The sequence below is a fragment of the Octodon degus genome, unplaced genomic scaffold (assembly GCF_000260255.1).
Source record: "Octodon degus isolate 3935 unplaced genomic scaffold, OctDeg1.0 scaffold00206, whole genome shotgun sequence".
Classification (NCBI taxonomy): Eukaryota; Metazoa; Chordata; class Mammalia; order Rodentia; family Octodontidae; genus Octodon; species Octodon degus.
Genome location: NW_004524782.1, coordinates 1,409,836 through 1,436,367, shown reverse-complemented (window position 1 = coordinate 1,436,367; position 26,532 = coordinate 1,409,836). Strand labels below are relative to the sequence as shown.

Here is a 26,532-nt window from a genome sequence, read left to right as displayed (position 1 = left end):
CTCAGCAAAGCACAGGGACCGCGGTTCAATCCCCCAGCACCACATGCCAGCCAGCCCCGCCCCCTGGTGGGCTGAGTGGGCCACACACACACACACACACACACACACACATAAATAAATAAAATTAAAAAAAAAAAAAAGAAGAAGAAGCCAGGTAGGGGCCGGGGAGATGGCGCAGTGGAATGCGCTTCCCTGGCAAGCAAGCGCAAGGGCCTGAGTTCAATCCCCGGTTCGGCCAAAACAAAAGAAGCCAGACATGGTGCTGCACACCTGCAACCCCAGCCTGCTGGGAAGGTGAGGCAGGAAGATCTCAAGGTCAAGCCCAGTCTGGGCACTGCAGGAATTTAGCAAGACCCTACCTCAAAGCAAAACATGAAAAAGAGGTATCACAGGCCAGCCACATAGCGCAGCAGATTAAAGCACCTGCTTAGGCAAACACAGGATTCGGGTTCGAGCCCCAGTATGCTGTGCCGCTGTGCCAGTCCCACCCCCAGGGCACGCTAAGACGCCCACTGAGACTGGGTATGGTGGTGCGCACCTGTAACCCCAGCGCTTGGGAGGCTGAAAACAGCAGGATCATTACCAGTCCTATCTGTATAGTGAGACCCTATCGACCCTATACTAAATACATAAAAAAAAAAAAAAAAGATGTTGCTCAGTGTGAGGACCCAGGTTGGAATCCCCAGTTCCCAAAACATTAAAACTCAGAAGACCAGCTACTAAGTGTTCAGTTAAACACTGGGTATGTTGGAAGAGCACATCTGTCCTTAGCATGACTCCCAAATGTATGTCCCCAGCTTGCCCCCTGCACACCAGATTCAAGCACCTGCCCACTCAGTTGGCATCTCACACTGAACTGCTCACAGTCCACCGCTACACCGTGTGCACTTCCCCTCCACCCCGTGCCACCTCAGCACGGACACATCCACACCACAGCACCAAGAGCACCTCCCTACGTGGCCTGTTTACTTTCCAGTTCTGATGCTTTATAATTATAGTCATTTTTGGGGACAGTGTGCTCCTTCAAAGTGTGCACACAGCATGTGGGGATCCAATCAAGCTCATTTACATATCTGTCACCTCACACGCTCATCATTTCTTTGTGGTGAGACCATTTGAAATCTCTTCTTTTTTTTTTAAACACAGGATCTCAGGTTCAGGCTGGCCTTGAACTCACTTTATAGCCAAGGCTGGCCTGGAACTGGAGGCAATCCTGGCCCACCGAGCGCTGGGATTATAGGCATGTGCCACCATGCCCAGCCTACCTATTTTAAAATATAGATCACATGATTGTAAACCTTTTGTTCTGTACTTTTAGGACAGAGTCTACAGGGTCTCACTATGTAGATTGGACTCATAGTAATTCTCCTGTTTTCAGCCTCCCAAGGTCTGGGGTTACAAGCACGCATCACCCTGCCCAGTCTCAACTGCCCTCTCAGCGCACCCCCAGGGTGGGGCCAGCACAGTAAGCCAGGGATCAAACCTTGGCCACTGCACCCCGCCCAAGCAGGTGCTTTAGTCCACTGAGCCAGCCCCTAGATTGCATGACTGTAGACTATGGTCACTGCCTTAGCTACTTTTCTCTCATTGCTGAGACTAAATACCCAATACCCCAAGTTAAGGAAGGCAAGGTATCTTTTGCTCACAGTTCGGAGCGTTTCAGTCCATAATCGGCTGGCCGCGAGGCAGGGCAATGGCAGACACCCAGCCCAGAGAACAGTCATGGTGGGCAGAAAGTAGCACAGTGACAAGCAGGGCAGGCAAGACCTTCTGCCCCTTAAGACATTGTATCTGGCCTGCTGGGATTAGGGTGGTGCCAAACCATCCAGTGTACTAACTCAGCAATCACACACCCTTAATCCCAGCATCACACCCTGTAGATCCAGTCACCTCTGAACAGCCTCAGACAGGACTGGTGACACAGCTCAGTGGTGTGAGTGCCTGCCTGGCAAGCTCAAGGTCCTGAGTTGGACCCCCAGTAGAGAGAAAAAAAAAAAAGCCTAAGACTGCATGAGGTTTTGAGGGGACATCTAGACACAAACCTTAACTGTCGCCCTGCCATATGGCCAAACATCAGAGCTTACTCCTCTGGTCTCACGGAGCCACGGGCTGTCTCCTGTCCCTAGGCTCTGCTAACCACCACTGGATTCTCTCCTTCCATGAAAATAGCGTGGTTACATTCCTCCCATGGGTGAGATCACGTGCGCTTCTCTTTCTGCGCCTGGCTATTCGCTTGACATGTCCTCTACTCCCACACATATTGTCACAAGTGACAGCACTCTCCCCTTTTTGTGGGGGGATACTGGCCCACTATATATGCATACACAGCTTCTTTAGCCACTCAGCGGTCAAGGGACCCTTTGGCGACTCCATGCTACGGCTATCATTCAGTGTCACAGTGAACATGGGAGGGCGAAGCCACCTCCTGAGTGCCCTGTTTAAATAGTCATCTCACCTCCCTTCCACTGTCTTCCCACCCTGCTTTATTTTCCTCCTGCCGTTTATCACCTATTTTTTATTATTTGATTGCTCATTCCTGCCCCCAAGATGGAAAGAAGTCAAGCTCGGCACAGGCACAGAACATGTCCTAATCGAGCTATGACCCACTTCCTCGGGCACGCAGGTGGCAGGGGCTCGGATGTTTGTTGAGTGAATGTTTGTTATTCTCTCAGGCTCGGAATCGGAAGGCCAAGCCAAGCAACCCTTCTCAGACCCTCTCTCGGGAAACTCACTCCCCACTCCCGGAGAAGAACCGAGCAGAACAACCTGTGGTTTCCCTTGGCTCCCCAGAGCCCAAGCCATACGCGGGCCCCCCAGACTCTGAGATCAGCCCTGACGGGCTCCACTATGCTATTGTCAACTTCCCAGGCCGCAGACCATGGGACACCCAGCCGCCCAAGGGTACCCAAGAAGAGTATGCAGAAATCAAGTTCTACCAGGGATCTTCTGAGCTTTAGACTTGGGCCTCAGCTGGGAAAAAAGGGTAATAAATAGGTCCAGAGAAAGGAGTGCAAAGATCATCTTTTAAAAAGAAAAAAAAAATTTGGAAGGTTGGGTCCGCCTGGCCTAGCCCACTAGCCCAGGCACAAGGAACAACTCAATACCTCTAATCCCGAGTGGCTCCCTCAGGGCACTCCTGGACACCCTGGTGCCGCCCTAGCAAGTGCTCACAGATACTCCAAGGCGACAGGGCCTTACAGATGACCGCTGTGGCCTGGAGTGGCTTAAATGCGTCCCTCAAAGGCTCATGTACTGGAATCTCTGGCCCCTGTGGTAGGGTGCTAAACCTTCTAGGCAGTGGGACCTAGTGAAAGGTGGACAGGTCAGAGGGGACTTCACCCCCAGAACGGATCAACACTGATCTCAGAGACTGTGTTAGTCCCACAGAGAAGGGAGTGCTTGTCGGCTGTCTCAGCTCTCTTGCATTGTCTCCTACTTCCCTAACCTCGGCCTAAAAGAGAGTCCTCGTTGTAAAGATGAAGTCTGAGACAGTCCCTGGAATAAACTTGTCTAAAGCCGCAACACAGAGGAGCCGCCCTCAGCTCCCCACACGCGCTGTTTCACAATCAGTCCTGCAGGGGGCGCTGTTGAATGAAAAGCGACTCGGGCGAGGCCAGGTCAGAACTGTGCCGGGGTCCACAGGTTCGAGAGGCTAAACAACAGGGAAAAGGATGGAATCAGAAAGGATGGACTGTGATTGCAAAAAGAGATGTACGGGCAAAGAGAATGATGCAGATGCAAAAAACGTCAGAAGTGGACTTAACCTTTCCAAGCAGGGCCGGACAATGTCTGCACACAACCTTGGTTTTGTGTCCTATCAAGAAATTGGCAAATACAAGCAATGGCCGTGACTCATCCACATGGCTGCACTGACAAAGGTTCTACAATCTGAGGTACAGGATCTCAGGATAAATCCTGAGGGCATTTCACTGACCTTATCAGACCCAAAAGCTACAACTCTTGTTGCATAGGTCCTGCTTTACCTTGGTCTCAACCATCCAGTAGAAAAGTATGAAGACGAAATATAGGAAGTAAAGCCATGTTGTTATGTTGAGCTGTGGGGGACTCAGGTCAATAATTTCTGACATTGCCAGTTAAACAGAAGACCCAATGCTATTATGGGCTACTGGACTCTTTTAGAATATTGTGCTGAGTTTACACACCTATAATCTTCAAATAACAGAACTTAACAAAAAAAGGGGATACAGATGAATGTCCATTTTGTATCTGTGTATTCAAAGTGGTTAGGATAGATACATAGTTACATTCTCTTAATGAATAGAGCGATTTGTTCTAATGGTGTTTGTAAATAGGATCTCAAGTCCACATCTTGTACAGCAATTAACCACTAGGAAGAAATGTATGCAATGTGTGAACTATTGAAACTGTCCTACCAATTTGATTTGAAACTGTCCCATTGCTATTTGTTTATCAATAAAATTATGGGAAAAAAAGAAAAGAAAAAAATAAACAACATTAACACATGAAAAAAAAGAAATTGGCAAATAGCCCCAGATAACCCCCTCTGCAGCAGACCTTCTCGGTCCAGATCTGTTTATTCTTGAAAGTGTTTCTAATAGCGGCTACCATGTATTGAGCGCTTAGTGTATCCAGGTTGTGGCTTGGTGATCCTAATACTCACATGTAATCTTAAGGAGATTTTTATCCAAAGATGAAGTCTCTATCTTACAGCCCTCAGTTAACTGGTTCTTCTTAAAAAAAAAAAAAAATCAGAACTTTAAGACATAAACGTCTGCCCACAAAGTTCAACAGCTGCCCCTGCCTCAATTCATCTACCAAAGGTGATACTCAATAATAATTTGGTTTTTTACACTGATGTCTGTTATGGTTTTTGTCTCATTGTTCCTCTAAAACTTCATGCAGTCCTGGGGCAACTTCAAGAGTATGTGACTGCGCCAGCCAGACAGCTCAGCGGATGAAACACCTGCTTCGGCTGATGTAGGGACCCAGTGATCCCCAGGGTGCCATGCTGGCCCCGTCCCCAAGGCCCACCGAGCCAGTGATTGAGACTGGATGTGGTGGTGCATGCCTATAATCCCAGCTCTTGGGAGGCTGAAAGCAGGAGGATCACTACAAATCCAATCTGTGAAGTGAGACCCTACAGACCCTGTACTAAATACATTTAAAAAAAAAAAAAAGTTTGAGATTAATTCATGACCCAATGCTGGGATTGGGGGTGTGAGTGCTGCATCCACCCTGGGGTGGGTTGCTCCACCCTTTGCTGCTGTCTGCTGCCATGAACGGCTGCCCTCTGCCATGTGCCACTCTGTTTTGCAACCAGCCAAGTATGAGTTGAAACCTCCACTAACTGTGAGCTAAATAAATCTTTCCTTCCTTGAGTTTGGATGTCAGGTATTTTTGTCCCAGCAACAAGGAAAGGGTAACTGAGGTGATGTCTTAGCTCTTACTGCCAAGAGTTCTTCACCTAATTGCACTTAGCCTGCTAAGAAGTACAGACCCACCACGATCCATCCATCATCTTAGCAAAAGGAAAAGAGAGACCTGATCAACATAGGTCAGTCCTGCGGACACAGTCAGCCACTGGTACCTTCCTAGATGACAGATAAGTGGCCCGACAGTCTGCTTGCCTTCCCTCCTACTGTCCTTTCATTTTTCTTTTGGTACTGGGGATTGAACCCAGGAGCTTTTTTTTTTTTTTTCCGGAACCAGGGATTGAACTCAGGCCCTTGTGCTTGCCAGGGAAGTGTTTATTCTACTGAGCCATCTCCCCGGCCCCTGAACCCAGGAGCTTTCTACCACTGAACTACATTCCCATTTCTTTATTTTTTTATTTTGAGACAAAATCTCACTAAATTTACCAGGCTGGTCTTGAAACTCACCATCCTCCTGCCTCAGCTTCCGTAGGAACTGGGATTGCAGGCGTACACCAGTATGCCCAGCTCCGAGAACTCTTTCCTATTTTCTTCTATTTTGTAATTTTTACAGTACTATGGATTGGGTGCAAGGCCTTCACATTGAGCTACACCCCCAGCTCTTTAGAAAATATTTTATTTTGAGGCAGAGTCTTGCTAAATCACAACACTGCCGGGGCTGAGTGGAAACTGGTAATCCTCCTGCCTCCACCTCCCAGATATGCACTCCCACCCCCAGCTCCAAGAGCCTCTCTTGTGCCTGAGACTTTCACTTGCACAGAGAGGCAAGTTCTGGCTTTTCTTTAATAAAGATATAATGAAGAAGTTAACATGTAACTAGTCCTAGAACATAGAGCCAGATATGTAACACAAACTCACAATATTAAGTCTTTCAGTCATAACTCAACCAAAAGGTGATTGAAATGGTTGCAGCTTTTGGGTTCCAAGTGCTAAGTATGATTTTTTTTTTTTTGAGCTAGGGTCCCCCTATGTAGCCTGGGCTGGCAATCCTCCTGCCTCAGGCTCCCAAGTGCTGGGATTACAGGTCTGTGCTGTCATGCCCACCCCTAAATATAATTTAATCCATTTGTTACCAACTGAAGAGGACTACGCTGCAATAACAACAGCAACAGTTGAGCTGGCGTTATGATCCTGATCTTGCAGCTGACTATGTTAAGGGACACAGGTGACAGCTATACCCAAAACCAGCCTTTGGGAAGAGCCAACCCGGGCACTCTGATACCAGAGCCCAAGCTCTTAATCTCGGCACGATGCCGGCCTCCTGGTGGGTTGTTGTTCAGACAGCGCCTGTTAAAGAGGAGCAGCAGGCACACAGACAGCAAGGGCAAAGGGTGTCCACTTGTGTTCAGAGTCCACCATTTCCCACAGAGTGAGTGGAAGCGACTTGCTCGCGTACCTGAGGCTGGTGCGTGTCCTTGGATGCACAAGGGCAAGTTATCAAGACCCTAGTTCTGCCAGGCATGGTGCCACAGATCCATAATTCCAGCACTTCAGAAACTGAACCAGTAGGACTCAACTGGTGACAAAGTACAGGCCATGTAGCAAAACAGGCACATCTTAAATTGGCTTGACATACGATGCTTTCAATGTTCTCAGCTTGCAGAAAGGCATTCCTCGACTCCCCCCACTCTAGGCAGCTGAGGACTTGTGTCTGCAGGGAAAATGCAAATGGCTTGGAAAGTAAGAAAGCAGAAGGGGGTTCAGGCTACTGCCTCCAGCCACAGAACCACCCCACGCTGCTAGTTACTGGGTAGTTTATGACACACAGCCAGGGGGCGCTGTCTGGCACATTTTCTCTCCTAGCTGTGCCAGAGCCTTTAGATACTGCACAAAACAAAAAGCTGAATTCTCTCTCTCTCTTCTTTGTACAGAGTCTCACTACACAGACCAGACTCGTAGTGATCCTCCTATCTTCAGCCTCTCCAGTGCTGGGATTACACACTGTTTCTCAGTGGCCAGTTTAGCATACTTGGAGGCAGGGCCTGCATGGCATGTGATACTGGGGATCAAACCCCAATCCCTGCGCTCGCCAGCCCTATACCTGAACTAATTTCAAGGATTAAAGTAGACCACCCAAAGCCAGCACCCACAGAACTGCACATTCATGATGTGGGGTCACAGCGCAACTGCTCTGGGTTCCAATCGAATACAGACCAAGACCAGAACAAATTAGAATTTAGTGAGCCTTTATCAGCGGGTCCAGCGGCTAGCCAGCTGCACTCCACACAGCGAGGCGCTAATCAGCCCCAAAACAGAGTTAACACAGTCGTTTAGAGCAATAACACAGCTGCAAGGTATTTATGGCTAGGAGGTTCACAGTTTTTAGCCATAAGCAGAACTTGCCTCAGATGGGGCCTGTTACAAGATACTGTTAGGGTGGAACCATATCAGCTGTGTACAACACTAGCAGGCTGAAGGACCTGCACTTGAGCCAGGAAGCAACACTCAAGGAGCTAGAGGTCCCTGCCAGCTTTGCCCAACAGAAAAATAACAAGAGGCACATTTATTTCAACCCATTACAGCAACCACTGACCTTCCAGATGAATCAGAGAGGGCCAAGAAGCCCGGAGCATGCTGAGCTGGCAATAGGGTCCGGGCATGGTGGCGCATGCCTGTAATCCCAGTGCTTCGGAGGCTGAACACAGGAGGATCACAGCGAGTCCGATCTGCATAGTGAGACCCTGCACCAAATACACAAATGAAATAAATAAATAAATAAATAAATAATAAAAGTCAATTGCAGAGAGGGCGGAGGTCTTGCTGAAGGTCACACAGCTACACCGCACAGCTGAGGTTGGCACTCGGGCACACATTAGAGGAGATGAGTTCTATGGGTTTGCCGTTCCCTCGAACAAGACTTACAGTGGGGTGGAGGCTGGTGGGACCTTAAGGAAAAGAGGCGTTCTCTACAGCTACACAAGTGAGGTGCACTGACAACTGGCAGTCAACTCGTAACACTCAGCTGAACTGAACCAGAGTGGTGCTGGGTGTGGGAGGCCCACCTGAGGATTATTGTCGGCAGTGTAAGAGGAGAACTGGAGAAGAACAATAAAAGGTGATGGGAGGCTGCTGGCTCTTCTGGAGGAGCTTGTCATGCTGTCTTTCCTGATATGAGGTTGGCTGTTCTCATCACTGAAGGGCTTGGGACCATATCGTCACTGGGAATGGCTGTGGTTCACTTTGAGAGAGGTCTGGTCCTTACTTTAAGCATCACTTCCTGGCTGTGGAGGGGAGGAGGTGCGCCGCTCAGTCGCCTGGAGAAGCTTGTCATGATGGCTTTCCTGACAGGAGCTCGGCTGTTCTCATCATCAGAGGAGCCCAGGACCTGAGCTTGGCTGTGGTGCTTTCCAGGGGAGCTCTGATTCCTTCTTTGAGCGTCACTTGCTCGCTCTAGGGCAGATCCCTCAGCCTGCTGGTACAGATCCTTCATCCCATTGGCAGAGACTGTTTAGCTTCCATTGTTCACCTTTGGGCCTCCCCAGTGCAGATCTGTGAAACAGGCCTGTATGAAACATTGTCATGGGCCCTTAACCTCCAGCTGGACTTGGGGGAGGCACCGTTAGGAGCTTTAGGCCTTCAGCTGGACTCATGCAGGACGTTAACTGTAGGACACAGGACCTCAGCCAGAGGTATTCGTTGCCTCTGTAGTGTGGGAACAGATTTTCTGCACTCTTTGTACTTGATTGTTTGGGTCACTGTGATAAAATAATCCTATCAATTACGTGTCCTGTATTGTTTCCCTTGCAAACCCGGATGACAACAACAAAGGATGGGGCGTCTGTTTGCTTTCCCTCTACCACTGAACCCTGCTATGACAGCATCCCTGAAAGTCAGTTAGATCTTGTAAATTGCATGCTCCTGTTGCAACAGGTTTGGCCACAGGTCAGTAACTTTGACATACCCCAGTGTGTGCTGTCTTGACTTCTGCAATGTGATTTGGAAGGAGATAAAACACTGTTATCTAACACCCTCAGGGAAAGGCAATGTTCTCTAGATGAAGAAGGGAAAATCACCAGACTTGGAGTCAAAAGACTCAGCTTTGGCCATGGAGATTTTCAGACTCTTTAACCAGTTAATTGGGAACTGTTAGCTCCCTGAAGTAACGCTAGAAAGAAGTTCAAAGCTGGGGACAGTGGTGCGCATCTGTAATCCTAACTCTCTGAGAGGCTGAGGCAGGATAATGTAGGGGCAATTTGGTGGCTTAGAAAAACTGGTCTCTAAATGATGTAAAAAAAATTTTTAGGGGCTGGGGAGATGGTTCAGTGGAATAAGCACTTTCCTGGCAAGCGCAAGGGCCTGAGTTCAATCTCCGGTTCTGCAAAAAAAAAAAAAAAAAATTAAAGGGCAGATGATGTAACTCAGTGCAAAAGCTCTGGGTTCAGTTCCCAGTACCACAGAAGAAAAAAATCTGAAAAAAGGGAAAAAAAGGAAAAAATCTGTTTTTCTAATCACTGATTTGATTATGCTGTCGAAACTGCTTTTCTTATCCCTTGTAGCTTAGACATGACATCACTCTCCAATCAGTTCTGATTACTCAAACAAGCTTCACCTGGTCTTTTGTTTCAGGTTTTGGTTTGGTTTGTTTTTCTTGAGACAGACTTTCACTATAGAGGTCAAACTGGTTCTGAGCTCATTTTGCAGCCCAGACTGGTCACAAACTTGCAACAATTCTCCTGCCTCAATCTCCCAAGTGCTGGGATTACAGGCGCATGCCACCATGCCTCACTCAGGCTGATTTAAAATGCGAAGTCACTCTCCTCCTGCTGCAGCTTGGGCTTAAACTGGTACTTGACGCTTAAGAAGGAGGTTGACCAGTTGACTCTAAAATGCTTTTTTTTTTTCTTCTCATTCCTACTTCAAGATATATATATATATATATATAAAACAAGTGGCTCTTGACCTAGTTGGCCATAGCTATGACCTCTGTTGGCCGAAGCTGCCTTCCTGGCCAACACTGTTCAGCCCTCTGTACAGTCCAAACACTGGCTCTCTCAGGGAGTACCTTAGTTACTTTTTCCTCATTGCTGGGACAAAATACCTAACACCCAGAATTAAGGAAAGAAAGGTTTAGCTCAGTTAGTGGTGGTTTCAGTCCATACTCAGCTGGCTCCAAGGCAGAGAGGCACATGGCAGAGGGCAGCTGTTCATAGCGGTGGAAAACAGCAAAGAGCAAAGAGATGCACAGCAGCTGAGGATGCCAGCAAGCCTCTCTCCTTTCCGTACACTTACACTCATTATCTGCCCCACTGGCACTTGTGCCCATAATCCCAGCATTGGATCATGAATTAATCACAAACTCTAGAAGCCACCCCATGGGGCTAGCCAAGTAGCTCAGTGGATTAAAATGCCGACAAGCAGGTACAGGAGCCTGGGGTTCGATCCCCGGGCCTACTGGGGCAGGCTAAGACGGCAATTGAGACTGGGCATGGTGACACACCTATCACCCCAGAACTTGGGAGGCTGTAAACAGGCGGATCACTATGAGTCTGATCTAGTAGTGAGACCCTGAACACCCTGTAGACACTTCCAAAAAAAAGCCACCTAACGGCTGCATGAGGCTTTGGGGAGACCACTAGACAGACAACTAGACACAAACCATATCAAGGAGCAAAACTACCATGATTTACTTGGGTGGGCCTGAAGGAGTTTTCTCAATTCCTGTTTCCAGATATGAGAGTTTTGGTCCCCACTTTCTCCAGTTCCATCCACGGCATATGGTCCCTTGCTGCCTCTGCAGTTAGCCAGAGCCAAGCCACCCTGGTGGTGCCTCCTGGGCCCACTGCTGTACACTGGGTGTTGTGTGTCTCCCCCAGATTCCGTGTTGAGCTCTGAACCCCACACCTGACAGTATTTGAAGGTGGAGCTCTGGGTCGACGATTAGGTCATGACGGGGAACCCTTCATGAATGGGATTCACGTGCTTATAGACACCCAGGCACACGCACGCACACGTGCAAACACAGTGAGAAGGTGCCATCTGCGAACCAGGAAACGGGCCCCACCAGACACAGAGCGAGCCAGTATGCTGGACTCCCCAGGCTCCAGGTGCAAGAGATAAACTTCTACCTCTTGTAAGTTTCCCCGTTGTGGCATTCAGTGAGAGCTGCGCAGAGCAGGGTTCTCATAAGCAGGAACACAGTTCCCTGGGGGCGATCCCCGCATCTGCTCCCACAGCCTCTAACTCTAGAGGGCACCACAGCTAGCGCTTGTCTCCCGGGCATCTCCATCGGGACCTGGCAGATGTACCTCAGCATGTTCTGAGGTCTTCATTGTGGTCACACACGCTCTTCCAACCCCAACTCCCAACACCTATAAGTACTTCTCCTACGCATTTCATCTTGGCTTGCTACACCACCATCTTCCCCAGATGCCCAATTGGAAATGTTAGGGACAACTATGGCGTGTGCCTAGGTCCCCACATCAACAATCCCAGCCATTCTCCCTCCTAATAGCAAACAGTGCCGCTTCCTCTACCCTCCCAGCTACTGCTGACCCTGGCGCTCTGACCTTAAGCTGTGTGTGTGTGTGTGTGTGTGTGTGTGTGTGTGTGTCCTTCCCATACAGTATAGCATTCTAACATGACAACTCTGACAGAAGTGTTCACCCAGCCCCATAGAGAAGCTGACACTCAGAGAGGGTTGGTAACCTGCCCAAGGAGACAGTTTGGGGACCACTCAGGGACAGCTGAGGGACAGAGTCAGGATGTGACATCTGTCAGCTGCATTTCACTTTCAGGGCTTCCACTTTCCTACACTCCCTTTCATCACTATAGTGGGTCTCTAAATCGTCTTGGTTCTTCATGATGGCTCCAAACAGCTTAACACTTAACGAATCAAGTCATTCCCTCTGCTTAAAACTCCCCACTGTGTAATAAGGCACCAGCTGGAATTCCTTTTCCCAGTCAGTGAGGCCACATATCAGTCGCTCTTAGCTTTCTTGACAGGCTCTCCTCAAGCCTTCAGGCTGCAAGGCCTTGGTTTCTCAGCTTTACACATACCTTTTCTTGTGCCTGAAAAGGTGTCTGCTAGCAAATTTCTCCATCCTACAAGGTCCAGCCCAAACATACGCCTTGCTCAAAATGAACCCACAGTGAGAAAAACAAGGACAGTGTTGGCCAGGGAAGCCTGACAGAAAGGAGTAAGAGGGCACCTGCCAGTGTAACGCTCCGCATCTGGACAGGAAGGGTGCCTCTGGGGAGAAAACCTCATTAAATGACACAAAGGAGATTGCTGCATTTCACGAGGAAAGGTGAAACAAGCAGTACTGAGTTACAGGCAGACTGCACCTAAGTTCTGGTGAGGTGTGGCAAGGCCGGCACGATGGATAACACTAATGCACTGCATGTTTCAAGAGTCAGGAGAGGGCTTGCGAGATGGCTCAGTGGTCTAGAGCACCTACTTAGAGCAAAGCACAGGGACTGCAGTTCAATCCCCAGCACCACAGGCCAGCCAGCCCTGCCCCCTGGTGGGCTGAGCTGGCCACACACACAAATAAATAAATTAAAAAAAAAAAAGTCAGGAGAAAAGATTTTGACTTTTTTGCCACCATGAAATAAATATTTAAGGTGTCAGGTAATGCTTACCTCCATTTGAACACACACTGTATGAATGAAGACATCACCCTGCTCCATAAATGTGTATGTTGACTTAAAATTTTACACAGAAAACTTGTTTATTTTGTTATAAGCTATACATTAAAAGAAACAAGTGGTAAACTCTAGTTAGTGATACCTGTCTGGGGCCAGGGAGATGACTCAGCAGCACAAACTCCTGCCCGGTAAGTGCAAGGTCCTGAGTTCAATCCCTGGTACTGCAAAAACAAAAAACCAAAAAAAAAAACCCCTATCTGCAGCTTTTATGACTGATTTATGACTAAAAGGTGACGAGGACTGCAGTTTACTTTGAGATGTACCAACACAGTAAGACAGATGGGGATACAGCTCAGTGGCCTAAGTGTCTGCCTGGCATGCACATGACCGTAAATTTGATCCCCAGTACTGAAAAAGCAGTAAGATGTGTCAGCCAGACAGCTCATAGGACTAAAGTGCCTGCTTAGGCAAGTGCAGGCACCGGGGTTCCATTCCCGGCACCACATGCTGTTCCGGCTCAGTCTCCAGGGTGCACTGTGCCTGAGACTGAGATCGAAATCTCAGCACTTGGGAGGTTGAAAACAAGAGGATCACTACAAGTCTGATCTGTGTGGTGAAACCCTGGAGACCCTGTGCTAAATACAATCAATAAATATATAAACAAGTTAAGACAGATGCCTCTAATCGAGGCTGAGGCTGGAGGATCACAAGTCGAAGCCCAGCCTGGGCAATTTATTAACTTCGCAAGACCCTGCCTCAAAACATAAAAAGGAACTGAAATGTAACTCAGGGAGAAGGCCCTGGGTTCATATCCCAGGGCGACCAATAAAATAAAATAAAACCAGGTCCTTGGGTGCATAAAGGAATGGTGAGACAGACAAACATGATCATAAAATGGCATAGTGCTTGGTGGGTATACTGTTATTTACTGAAAAATTCTTCAGGTTTCCCAGGACTTGATTAGACCATGCATGCTGTCAAGAATGAGATTAGTGGCCATAACTATAGAAGCCTTTGAAACCTGCCCTTGGGCCCAAGGGCACCCTCTAGAAGCTTGAAAACAAGGCTCCACCAGACTTTCAATGACCTCATCCTCTCAGACTCTCGAAGACCTCCGGGGGAACTGGAGCTAGACAGGTGGCCGAAGGGGATTCAGAAGTAAAAAGCCCGAGGCAAAAATCCAAAGGTGACTCCCGCCCCTGAAGGGGCTGCAGGAGGAACAGAATTTAGACGTGGCATGCAGAGTGGGGACCGCAGTGAGAGGTACCCTGTCGCTAATTCTGCATTTGCAGGGGTCCCTACGGGGGTTAAAAGCGTGGAGGGCGGGGCACAGGGTCTCCTGGGCTGGGGTGAATACAGGAATAGTGAAGTGACTAGGGGTGTAAGGAATCCTGGAGCCCATGGGCACCAGGGAGGCTGCAAAGGCCGGATGTTGGAACTCTGTCGGCCCGAGGACAGCGAGGAACAGTGGTAGGAACAAACCGATCCTTACTGATGCCCCTCTTCTGTTCTTGTCTGGACCTCCAACCCTGGTGGGGTCTCCGCGGGAAGTCGCAGTCGTCTCTACCCGTAAGCTCAGACAAAAGCCTAGCAAAGATGCTGCAAGAAGGCGCGGAAAAGGGTTAGCCAATCAGAAGGCGAGAACGAGGTAACGCGACTCTCTGCCCAATCAGAGGTGAGAATTTTTACTAGCCCGCCTTACGTAACAAAGGATAGGCGGGTCTTGAATCCAGCAAATTGGAAGGCTGATTTATCCAGGTGCAACGTTAACTGGTCGAACTGGCCTAATTTGAAAACTGGATAAAGGCTATTTCCTTAGCTTCCGCTCTCCTAGCTGGGCTGGGGTGGGGGTGGACCAACTTCAAAGGGCTGCTAATGGGGTAAGTGAAGACCGGGTCTAACTGGTTCCAAGCAGAGTTGAACCCTGTTCGCACAGACAGGATAAACAGTAAAATCCCACTATGCAGGAACGGAGCAATGGGCACTGTCTCACAAAGAAACAAATTCAGAAATACTAAGCAGCTTGCAGAAGGTCATGCACCCCTAAGTACTGGAATCGAGATTCGAACCCTGACTTCCAGGCCTTGTGTAGACATAAGCTGCCTCTTTGGAGTTGAGCAACATGGAGAGAGCCAGACTCGAAGTCGGGAGATCGGAGTGCTCATCAAAATCGCCAAGAAAAAGAAAACCGAGCCTCGCGATAAAAATCTTCAAAGCCAGCCTGGGTGGTAGAGTCGCTTAGCTTCCCTCCCACCCCTGCTGTCATCATCAATCAAGGGTTGGAAAGGTTTCGCAGCATGAAGATCCTGGATTCAATCCCCAGTCTGGGAGAGGAAAAAAAACCATAGTAACTCTGGCCCACTGGGTGACACCAGCGGCAACCAACACGAGGCTCTGCTCACCCTCCCTCATATGGGAGGCTTTGTCTTGTAAGAAAAAGGGCTGCTGAAGCTGGAAACAGCGTTCTCCTTGACTATCCCCCACCCCCACCTCACCCCACCCCACCCCACCCACCCGTAGCGATCCAGCGGCGGGCAAAGCCCTTCCTGCCAGACTGGAATGCAGCCCCAGCTCCCGCCCCCTTGGGGCCGTCCGCTGCGCCGTTCCAGGAGAACAGCAGCGCCCTCCTGCCTGGGCCTTCTGTTCCAGCTCTAGCCTCATACCCAACCCACGCTCCAAACTGCAGGCAACATGCTCCGAAGACGTAAACCACATTACATCACAGCTCTGCTTGCCACTGTTCGAAGTTCTTCAGTGCTTTTTACATTTGTATTACTGCATGATTCCATTCATCCTAGAAAGTTGTTCCGTGTGCCTGGTGCATCTTACTCTTTCGGTTCCTATCCCCTCCTCTCCGCCCCCCCCCCAATACTTATATTTACAAGTTGAAGGGCTAGTGATGTAACTCAGTCGTAGAACACACTCTACACGGAAAAAAAGAGGAGAAAAGAGAAAAATAAAAAGCCCAAAATATTTCAGCCAGCACGAGCCCATACAGTCCATTGTGTCTCTGTTAAAAGCACAGACGTTCGGTCCAGGTTGCCTGGGTTCAAATACCGGCCTCGCCACGTAGCAGCTCTGTGACTCTGAGCAAGTCAAGTAACCCCTCAGGGAGGATTAAGTGAATTAGTGTTGCTCACTCACCAAGACCCGGGTTGCGTAGAAATACTGATTTACACGATGCAGCCCCACCATCCCAGCTCTTAGGAAGGCTGAGGCAAAAGGCGCAATTAGAGGCCAACTTAGCAACTTAGTAAGACTGTCTCAGAATTTTTTTCTAAAAAGGGTGGGGATGCAACCCATACAAAGGCCCTGGGTTCAAACCTTAGTACCACCAAATAAATAAATGTGCTTAGCACTGTGCAACACTATCAAGGTAGTATCAGTAAGAATGAGAAGCAGGGGCCTGCCTGTTAGCTCAGTTGTTTAAGTGCCTGCTTAAGCAAAGCACTTGGGCTTAGGATTCTGTGGTTCGATCCCCAGATCCTCATGCCTTACCAGAACTGCCCTTAAAGTATCCTGAGCTGGCAAAAAAAAAAAAAAAAAAAATCCTTCTGAACTTTTCAATCAATAAATAAAAAGTGGGCCAAGGAGATAGCTCAGTGGATTGAGTGCTTGCCTGGCAAGTGCAAGGTCCCGAGTTCGATCCCAGGTTCCTCCACAAAAAAAAAAAAAAAAAAGAATGAAAAGCCCCTGCTGGTCAATGGAGAGGGGATGACATGTGGTGTGGTGTTCTGAAGTGGATTCTGGGACAGGAAAAAAACGGGGCCTGGGTGTAAAAAGTAGCAAACTCTAAAGGTTGAGTTGCCTTAGTACCATATTGGTTTCTTAGCTGGGACAAATGGAAGCCTTGACATGCAAGATGGCTGACCTTGAGCCAAGTTGGGTGGAATAGATGGGAATTTGCTGTTCTCTTTATAACTCTTCCATAAATACAATATTTCAAAATAAAACTTTGAGATGCCTGTCGTTGCCCCTAGCTCCTCCTTCCCCTGCCCAAGGACAGGGCCTGCTGCACTCCCAGGGGGCTTTCCCGCTGCCCCTCCACCTCTGGCCTCCAGCATCCTGCCCTCAATTCCCATCTGAAGTGTGCATCCCCAAAGAAAATGCACTATTTGTGCACTGTCCCCTCCTTCACCAGCTGGCCAGTGTCCTAGGTGGGGGTCCATGGTCCCCAGCTGCCAGCCTCGAGCGCAGCACAAAGCAAGCGCTGTGTAATTCTTCAGTCAGTGGGCAGAAGGCTCACTAGGTCTCAACATGGCGATTGGGACTGCCCACCCCGACCGAGTGAGTCTCACTGGAACCAGCCATAGGGTGTCTGGGATGTGGGATTATGCCACCCCAATATATCACAAGAACTGGGGTAATAGGGCCGGCCAACTAGCTCAGCGGATTAAAAGGGCCTGTTTAGGCAGATGAATCGGCAGGTGTTCGATTCCCCAATGCCCTGATGGCCCCACCCCCGGGGCGCACTGAGACAGAGATTGAGACTGAGCCTGGTGGCGCGCCTGTAATCCCAGCTCTTGGGAGGCTGAACACAGGCAGATCACTACGAGTCAGATCTACATAGTAACACCCTGTAGGGCCTTATTAAAATACAAAAAAGAAGAAAAGAAGAACTGGGGTGACAACATCAGTTTCTCAGGTCTGTATGCTAAAGCAAAGAGAGTGAGAAGACCTAACGGCACGCAGATGTCAGAGACCCAGCTCAGAACGAGAACCCTTAAAATCCTTAAGACGCCCACCACCTACCGACACCTTCACCCACTGGCATGTCCAAGGGCCCAGATTTCCCTGCTAAACTGTCCTGAGGGCACCTGCAGAAACAGCTAGAAAAGGCCGGGCCAGGGAGACGGCTCAGTAGAATAAGCGCTTCCTTGGCAAGCGCAAGGGCCTAAAAACAGAAAAGAAAAAGTGATCGATGACGTGGAGTGTGCCTAGGGAGAGTCACATGGAAAGAAAACCCTCTCTCAGGCTTTCACAGAGAGCACATTGGCCAAGCAATGGCCGTGACTCATCCACATGGCTGCACTGACAAAGGTTCTACAATCTGAGGTACGGGATCTCAAGACAAATCCTGAGGGCATTTCACTGACCTTCTCAGACCAAAAAGCTACAACTCTTGTTGCAAAGGTCCTGCTTTACCTTGGTCTTATACATCCAGAAGGAAAGTATAAAAACGAAATATAAGAAATAAAGCCATGCTGTTGTGTTGAAATGTGGGGGACTCAGGTCAACAATTTCTGACATTGCCAGTGAAGCAAGCGGAAGACCCAATACTATTATGGGCCAGTGGACTCTTTTAGAATATTTTGCTGAGTTTACACGTCTATAATATTTAAATGATGGAACTTAACAAGAAAAGGGGATACAGGTGAATGTCCATTTTGTATCTGTGTATTCAAAGTGGTTAGGATAGACATATAGTTGCATTCTCTTAATGATTAGAGGGATTTGTTGCAATAGTGTTTGTAAATAGGATATCAAGTCCGCATCTTGTACAGCAATTAACCACTAGGAAGAATGTACGCAATGTGTTAATTATTGAAACTGTCCTACCAATTTGGTTTGAAACTGTCTCATTGCTATTTGTTTCTCAATAAAATTATGAAAAAAAGAAAGAAAGAAAGAAAAGAAAGAAAAGGCCAGACCTCAGGTCTGAGGGAGCATGGGCTCAGATCCTGACCCCCCAGGGCACAGGACGCGGATGTGGGCGCAGGACCATCCGGGCCCCTCTGCGCGCGTCAAGCCCGCCCTGGTCCCGCCCCTTTGCTCTGCGCCCGTCCCGCCCACGCGATGGAGAAGGATCACGAAGAATTTGTTGGAAGTCTTAAGTGATTCCTCTGACGATGGAGCAGCGAAAAGAGGAGGTTGCCTCCCAAGGGTAAGAGAGACGAAGACTCCCCAGGGAGGGGACAGAAACCCAGAGAAGGCAGGAGAGAGAGAAAATCAGCAGAAGGGGGGAGGGGAAATTGGCGCACCCTGAAAGAGCACCTGAAAAAGCAAAAACACTGAGAGCTCAGGTATAGTCACGCGGAAGGAGAACGTTAGAAGATCCCGCTGCCAGACTGTGGCAAGGATATTCGGAGTGAGCGAGCTACAAGTAGACATTCATCGAAAAGCTTCGGAACCGGGCGTGAGGGCCCACACCTGTGATCCCAGCAGTGTGGGAGGCTGAGGCAGGAGGATGCAGCTTGGAAACCAGCTTGGGCAGGTGACCAATTTAGTGACAGCCTGTCTCAAAATTAAAAATAAGGGGCCAGCAAGATAGCTCAGCAGACTACAGCGCCTGGTTAGGCAAGTTTAGGCAATCGCAGGGACTGCAGTTAGATCCTGGGCACCACATGCTGCGCCAGCCCAGTCCCCAGGGTGCACTGAGCAGGCCAGGCATGGTGGCGCCAAGCGCTGGGGAGGCTGAAAGCAGGGGATCACACAGTCTGGGCTGTGTAGTGAGACCCTGTAACAACCAAATAGATTATAAAAAAATTAAAAACAAATGTGCCAGGTAGATTGGTCGGTGTGAAGGCCCTGAGTTCAGCCGCCTGTCCTGGGGTAAGGAAAATTCCAAGAAGGATTCAGGAGACTTGAAGATCCCAGGGACTTCCGCAGGGCTAGAGAAAAATCCAGCGCTTTTCTATGCTTATTCAACATTCACAAAACTCAGCCCTTTAATACTTCCCTTGATACTGCCCATAGCCATCTTCGGATAAAAAAAAAAAAAAAGTTAAGGTTCAAAATGGGAAAATGGGGGCCGGGGAGATGGCTCTTGCCTGGCAAGCGCAAGGCCCTGCGTTCAATCCCTGGTTCCAGGAAAAAAAAATATGGGAAAATGGTTTGCCCAGGGTTACCATTTAGCAGTACAGCTGGGGTTCAGAGCTGAGTGTCTGTGTGGTGCTGAGAGGAAGTGCAGAGTTGTCCCTCATCGTAGCTCTACAAACACGGATAGGGACTGAGAAGAAAGGGGCGAGGAGGAGATCAGGTGGGGTCTCCTATCAGAGGTGCAAGCAGTGGGCCCCACTGACTCATCTTCTTGTCACGCTAGGAATGCATCCCTCCCCTTGCCGTCACCTGGGACCGAGGCGTGGCCCCCTTTGCCTTTCCAGGCCCAGCCTCCCTCCTTCCTGGGCAGCCCAGAGCCAGCCCACTTGGGGCTGCCCGAGCACCTGGCCTCTCTTACCATCCCCATCCGCCTGGATGTCCTCTCCTACCTCCTGCACAACGCCCTGCTGGGGGCCTACAGCTTCCAGCAGTCCCTGCCCTCCTGCACCTGCTCAACCCAGGCCTGCCACACCCAGCCAGGCATAGCCCCCAGGCCACCAAGGGGATGCAGGCACAGGCCTGCATGGGGCAGGGGCCCACAGAGGTCAGGAGCTGGGAGAGCTGAGCTGTTGGAGAGGGACAGGGCAGAGGGCGCTGGGGCTGGCCCCCAGGCCCGGGCCAAGAGGCTGCCGTCGCCACCCACACTGCAGGCCCAGCGTGGGACCAAGGAAGCTGGAGGAACAGAGCCCCCTCAGGACCAGCTGCCTGCTCCCGAGGACTGGGACACAGAGTACTAGGACCTCCAGCAGCTGCCACAGCGGGGTTTCCTGGAGCCGGAAGGAGTCCTGCAAGTCACCCAGTCCTGCTCAGATCCCAAGCCAGGACAAGGCTGAGCATCGCGCCCCCACCAGCCCCTCTGGATTCTCAGCCTGCTTGGGCACCGTCCCTACTGCAGCCTCAACCCTCAGTCACCTTCTTTGACCACTCGCAGCCCCGATCCCTCCTGCTCCTCAGACCCCTGTCCTCTCTGCTCTGTGTCCTACCCCAAACCTGCGCCTTCCTGCCCCTCCTCCAGCGCATTCTGTGCCTCCCTCCACCCCTAACCTTGCCTTCCTGGCCAGCTCCATCCTGGTGCTGGGCTTGAACCTGGAGCCTCATTATACTGGTGTCGCCTGCTCCAAAGCTGCACTCCCGGCCCTTTTTAATTTCTGTCTGCTTTGGAACAGGGTCTCCCTAGCTTGCTCAGGCTGGCCCTGAATTTAAAATCCCTTTCGTCAGTTTAGGTATGCGCTGTGAAGTGCCAGCTTCTCCCCGTTTCTCCATCTTACTCTGCATCCCAGCACCTCCTCCTCTAGCTTCATCCTACCTTCCAGCCCCAGCCTCAGCCTACCTCCTTCAGTGTCCTTCCATGCCAGCCCAACTGTGACTCCCTTGCCCCCCACAGGAACCTCCATGGCCCGATGTGCCCAGGCACTGCACCCCACCCCACCGCTGCCCCATGCTCCTGGGAGTGGGAAGCCCTGGCTGAGCAATAAACAGATTCTGTCCTGTATCTCTGTGTATCTGGTTGCTTGCCCTGCTCACAGTGAGCAAGATTTCTGCAAAGGGGTGGGCCCAGGGAGGGTCACTGAGAGAGGCCCGTTGGGGGCAGGGGTCCCCTGGATCCCTGCTTCAGCGAATTCCATTCTGGGCCTCGGCCACCGCTGCACTTCTGCGTGCTGGAAACTGCTGGGCCATTGGGCCATTGTGCGGGGAGGCTTAAGGGATTTGGGGGATCCACAGGGACAGAGAGGCCAGCGACCTGGCTCGGCTCAGTCTGTGCAGAGGGGCTGTGGTGGAAGGAGGGCTCAGGGAAGGCTCTGCCGCTCAGGTATGTGCATACTGGAACTGTGGCTCCCACCCAGGACTCAGGTGTGGGGAGGAGGCCCCCAAGCCCCTCCCCGCAGGGCCTGGTGTGCTAGTCCCCTCCCCCCACCTCTCCTCCAGATCCAGGAATCTAGGCCCCAAGCCACCTCACCTAGGACCAAAGAACCCAGGGCTGCAGCCCCGCCCCCTCCCCCAGGATCCTGGGGTCCTGGCCCCAGCCCCTTCCCCTGTCCCTGAATCTAGCTCCCTGGACCCAGGAGTTCAGCTCGCACCTGTCTGTCCCTGTGCCTGCAGATCACCATGTACAGCTTCATGGGCGGCGGCCTCTTCTGTGCCTGGGTGGGGACCATCCTCCTGGTGGTGGCCACAGCCACAGACCACTGGATGCAGTACCGGCTGTCGGGGGCCTTCGCGCACCAGGGCCTGTGGCGGTATTGCCTGGGCCACAAGTGCTACCTGCAGACTGAGAGCATCGGTGAGCCGCGGCCGGCCGGGGTGTGGGGCTCCTAGCCTGGCCGTCCCCGAGGGCAGGCCTCTAAGCTCAGCGGGACAGGCACCCGGCAGGAAGGGACCGGGCTGGCAGCAGCGGCAGCACCAGAGGCAGCGGGTCTGGGAGGGGCTGCAGGGCTGTATTCAACTTGCAGGGACAGTGTGTAACGCTGTGGAGCTTTAGAGGTCGGGCTGAGGAGGTGACATTTCCTGACACTGAAGGTGTCAGGCAACGCAGGCTGGGCTGGGGTTGTGGAGACAGCTTGCTTCTTTTCATTCTTTCTTTTTTTTTTTTTTTCTTTTCTTTTTTTTTTGTGCTACTGGGGATCAAACGCAGGGCCTTCTCATTGAACTACACCCTGGTTTCTGGTTTTTGTTCTTGTTTCCGAGACAGGGCCTTGCTAGCTTGGTTTTGAATTGGTGATCTTCCTGCCTCAGCCTCCCAGAGTGCTGGGATTATAGGCACCGGCCTTCTCACATGGCCAGAACATTTGATAAATATCTGGGCCAATAATTATGTGTGAGCCTAGAGGACAGAGAAGCTGTGAATGAGCAAATACTGGATGAAGGACCTTTTACTCCGGGGTGCCAGGCTGGGTGATAGACAGAACATTACATAGTATATATTATATAATGATATATTATGCAAAATATACTATATAAACTATGCTATACAAACAATATTCTATTTAATAGAAAATGGAATGCACAATACATTAACACTAACTGAGGTGTAGGATACTCCATTGCACCATACTTCGTAGATCAATAACAGCAGCAGCATTCACGGCCAGCATGTGTGGAGTGCTGGCGAGGCCCCTGGTGCTCCCCGTCTGCCTCCCAGCAGTGCCAGGACAGCGACTTGGCATCTATGAGCCTAGGAATTTGACCCCAACAGTCCAATTGTCCCCCCAAAGATGTCAGAGGAAGAATATTCTCACCACCCCTGGGACAGTGTGGCCGCCTCAGAGATTTCACTTGGATCAGCCGCAAAGGAGGGGCAGGAAGCCCAGGTCGATAAACTGAGGCAGGGGCCATGAAGAGGCCTGTTGGGGTCTGACTCCAGGTTGCTTCCATCTGTAGCAGACTCATCTATGACACTTCTTCCTCCTGCTCCAAACTGGGAGTTCCCAAGGCCTGGGGACAGCTCTGAGTCACTACCCATCTTATCTCCGGCATAGGGAGTGAGGGTGCTTGGAGCAATTCACTGGGTTGGTTTTTGTTGTTGGTTGTTTTTTTTTTTTTGTTTTGTTTTGTTTTTTTTTGGTATGGAGTCTTGCTAAATTACCCAGGCTGAATTTGAACTTGTTATCCTCCTGCCCCAGCTTCCTAGAGTGCTGGGATCACAGGCTTTCGCTGCCACACCAGCCCCTGTCCTATCTTTTGGCATCTTCAAGGCCACAAATTGCACTGTTGGCTTCATTTGCCCAACGACTGTAACCCACTCCCAAATCATCATCATCATCATCATCATCATCAGCAGCAGCAGCAGCAGCAGCAGCAGCAGCAGCAGCAGCAGCAGCAGCGGGGCCAGCTTCCCTGGCTCAGCCTCGCTGGGTGCAGAAGGGAACAGGGATTCCACAGCACTGGTCCCAGAGAGGCCTGGGAGGGGCATGGGCCCCCACCCCTTAGCTCTGGGTGCTGCAGAGCCAGCTGTGAGCCAGACAGCAGGACTGTCCTCACAGAGTGGGAAGCCACGGGAAGCAGCAGATAGTATACACAGGATAACAGGCTGGGTGCGGTGGCACATGCCTGGGACCACACCATGCAGCAGGCTGAGGCAGGAGAGTCATTTTGACTTCAAGGCCAGCCTGGGCTACACAGTGAGTCTTTGTCTCAAGAACAGGGGCCAGCCAATAGTTCAGTGGATTATAGCACCTGCAAGCAGGCTCAGGGGCCAGGAGTTCGATCCCCAATACTGGGGGCTCCCTGAGATGGCAATTGAGACTGGGCGTGGTGGCTCACCTGTAATCCCAGTACTTGGGAGGCTGTAAACAGGCGAATCACTATGAGTCCAATCAAGTAGTAGAGACCCTGAACATCCTGTAGACCCTTTCCTAAAATACAGGAAAAAAAAAAAAAAAAAAAAAAAAAAAAAAAAAAAAGGATGTCTTAAGAACAGAACCAAAAAACAAGGGAAAAACAAATGAACGAGACGTCTCAGATAGGGGCCTGTGGTATGAAGCTGATAGAAAAGAACAACACCAGGGAGGGTATACAGCGATTAGTAGGAAGATGGGGCAACCAGCTTGTATGCGTTCATTCAGCAAACATTTCTTCAGACCAGTAGATAACCCAACTCTGTGGGTTATCTCAAATCTCTGTCTCTGTCTCTGTCTCTCTGTCTCTGTCTCTGTCTCTGTCTCTGTCTCTCTCGCTCTCGCTCTCGCTCTCTCTCTCTCTTATTTTGATGTTTCTGGGGCCTTTGCACTGAGCTACACCCTCAGCCCTTTTTATTTTTTATTTTGAGACAGGCTCTTCCTAAGTTGCCCAGGTGAAGTTCAAATTTTGATCCTCCCGCCTCAGCTTCCCGGGTGTGAGTGCTGAGATCCCAGGTGTGCAACACCACACCCGCCTGTGCTTGTTCTTGGCAAGAATCAACCTGGTCCCGGCGCTCAGGGAGAAGACATGAGGCTGGAGGGGAAAGACAGAAGAAGGGACGTACAACCCAAGGCAGTGGGGGAGAGTGGTGTCCAGGCAGGGAAGGAGGTCTTGGGAGCTGGGCTTTGGAGGATGAGTAGGAGTTTACCAGACAACACAGCATTTGTGTTGAAGGAAAAACCTGAGATCCCACCGGGCCCGTAATGAGTGCAGCTGCCCCCACAGCGTACTGGAATGCCACCCGGGCCTTCATGATCCTGTCCGCCCTGTGTGCCACCTCCGGCATCATCACGGGCATCCTAGCCTTTGCCCAGCAGTCCAGCCTCAGCCGCCTCTCCCGGCCCTTCTCAGCCGGCATCATGTTCTTCGCCTCCAGTGAGTGACCCTGCCCCACCTGCCCCTTCAGTTCAGGCTCTGAGGCCCAACCTGGACTCCAACACCCCACCCTCCAGCCCAGGACATGACCATGACCTCCCTTTCTCCTCCACCCCACCCCCACCCTGGAGCCTAAACCAGGATGTAACCACCCTTCTGTATTTTTCATTTTGAGGCAGGGTCTTCCTAAATCAGTGAGTGGCCAGGCTGGCCTCAAAGCTGAAGTCCTCCCACCTCAGCCTGTGCCACCCCACCCTTTCGCACAACCAGCCCCATCAGGAGCCACCACATTGTACAAACATGCACTCCTATGTGGTTCTGGGGCTTAGGCATAGGGGACACCCCTAAAACTCCAGACTCCAAGAACTTAGTATCCCGGGATCCAGGCATCCAACCACCTAACGACCCCAACCCAAATCAACCTCATCCTAAAATTCAAAAAAAGAGGCAACCCCTCCAAATCACCCCAAGTTCTTTACATCCATATTCCCCTCATCCCCCACCCGACCACCTCTTCCCGCCTCACGCCCATCCCCCACCGGCACCCCACCTGGCTCCCCGCAGCCCTGTTCGTCCTGCTGGCCTTGGCCATCTACACCGGAGTCACCGTCAGCTTCCTCGGCCGCCGCTTCGGGGACTGGCGCTTTTCCTGGTCCTACATCCTGGGCTGGGTGGCGCTGCTCATGACCTTCTTCGCAGGTACAGGGCTTGGGGAGGTGTGGGGTGACAGGCTGCCCTCCTCTAGGGTCTAGGCTGAAGAGCAGGCTGGGAACTGTGGGGCCCCTGGAGGGCGGCAGCGTGGGGCCTGGGGGCTCAGCGGACTCCTTCGTTCTCCGAGGCATCTTCTACATGTGCGCCTACCGCATGCACGAGTGCCGGCGCCTGTCCACCCCGCGCTGAGTCGGCCCTGGCAGCCAGAGGGAGGCCGCTGGAGAGGAGGCGTTGGCGCCCTGCGATCCAGCTCCTGGGGCGTGAGGAGCTCCACGGGCCCCAGCTGCTGTGTCCTGGGGGAAAGGAAGAGAACAGGGCCTGGTGGGAGGCAGCAGAGAAGCCCCGAGCCCCAGTACCAGGGGGCTTGTTAGAGAAGTGGAGTATCCCTTAGTGCGACATTTGGGGGCCTAATAAAAGTGACGTGAAACTGTGGCCGCGTGAATCCTTCAGGGCTGGAGGAGAGAAACCGGGGAGCGGCGGGTGGGTGGAGGCAGGGGCCCCGGAACTGAGTCCTGACACAGTCCCCACCCAGGCTGAGCCACATTTCTACTTCGAGAAACGGGCGCGAAGGATGTGCCAGGTGTAGTGGTACAAGTCTGTTACAGCAGCACTCGGGAGGCTGAGGCAGGATGGCTACGCTTCAAGCACAGCCCCAGCAGTTTATCAAAACAAAAGGTCTAGGGGTACAGCTCCGTGTGACATCCCTGGGTTCGATCCGCAGGACCTTAAA

The 26,532-nt window shown here is 51.0% G+C and overlaps 3 protein-coding genes across 3 annotated transcripts in view; all 3 read left to right on the top strand.

Annotated features, from left to right (window-relative positions):
* Positions 1–2,996, top strand: part of Siglec10 (sialic acid binding Ig like lectin 10) — a 7,481-nt gene extending 4,485 nt beyond the window's left edge. Inside the window, exon 11 of the mRNA XM_004644672.2 lies at positions 2,673–2,996. Within this exon, the coding sequence (XP_004644729.1) occupies positions 2,673–2,957 (285 nt within the window). The 3' untranslated portion in view covers positions 2,958–2,996. The remainder of the gene's footprint in view (positions 1–2,672) is intronic.
* Positions 2,997–18,850: 15,854 nt separating this feature from the next.
* CUNH19orf84 (chromosome unknown C19orf84 homolog) lies at positions 18,851–20,557 on the top strand. Its single transcript, XM_012517692.1, has 2 exons — positions 18,851–18,885; positions 20,044–20,557. The coding sequence occupies exons 1-2, from the start codon at positions 18,851–18,853 to the stop codon at positions 20,555–20,557; spliced, it is 549 nt and encodes a 182-aa protein (XP_012373146.1).
* A 1,059-nt stretch (positions 20,558–21,616) lies between these two features.
* On the top strand, positions 21,617–26,120 carry Lim2 (lens intrinsic membrane protein 2). Its single transcript, XM_004644638.2, has 5 exons — positions 21,617–21,630; positions 21,921–22,101; positions 24,942–25,091; positions 25,656–25,790; positions 25,930–26,120. Exons 2-5 carry the CDS (start codon positions 21,927–21,929, stop codon positions 25,989–25,991), a joined length of 522 nt encoding a protein of 173 aa, XP_004644695.1. The 5' UTR covers positions 21,617–21,630; positions 21,921–21,926; the 3' UTR covers positions 25,992–26,120.
* The last annotated feature ends 412 nt before the right edge of the window (positions 26,121–26,532 follow it).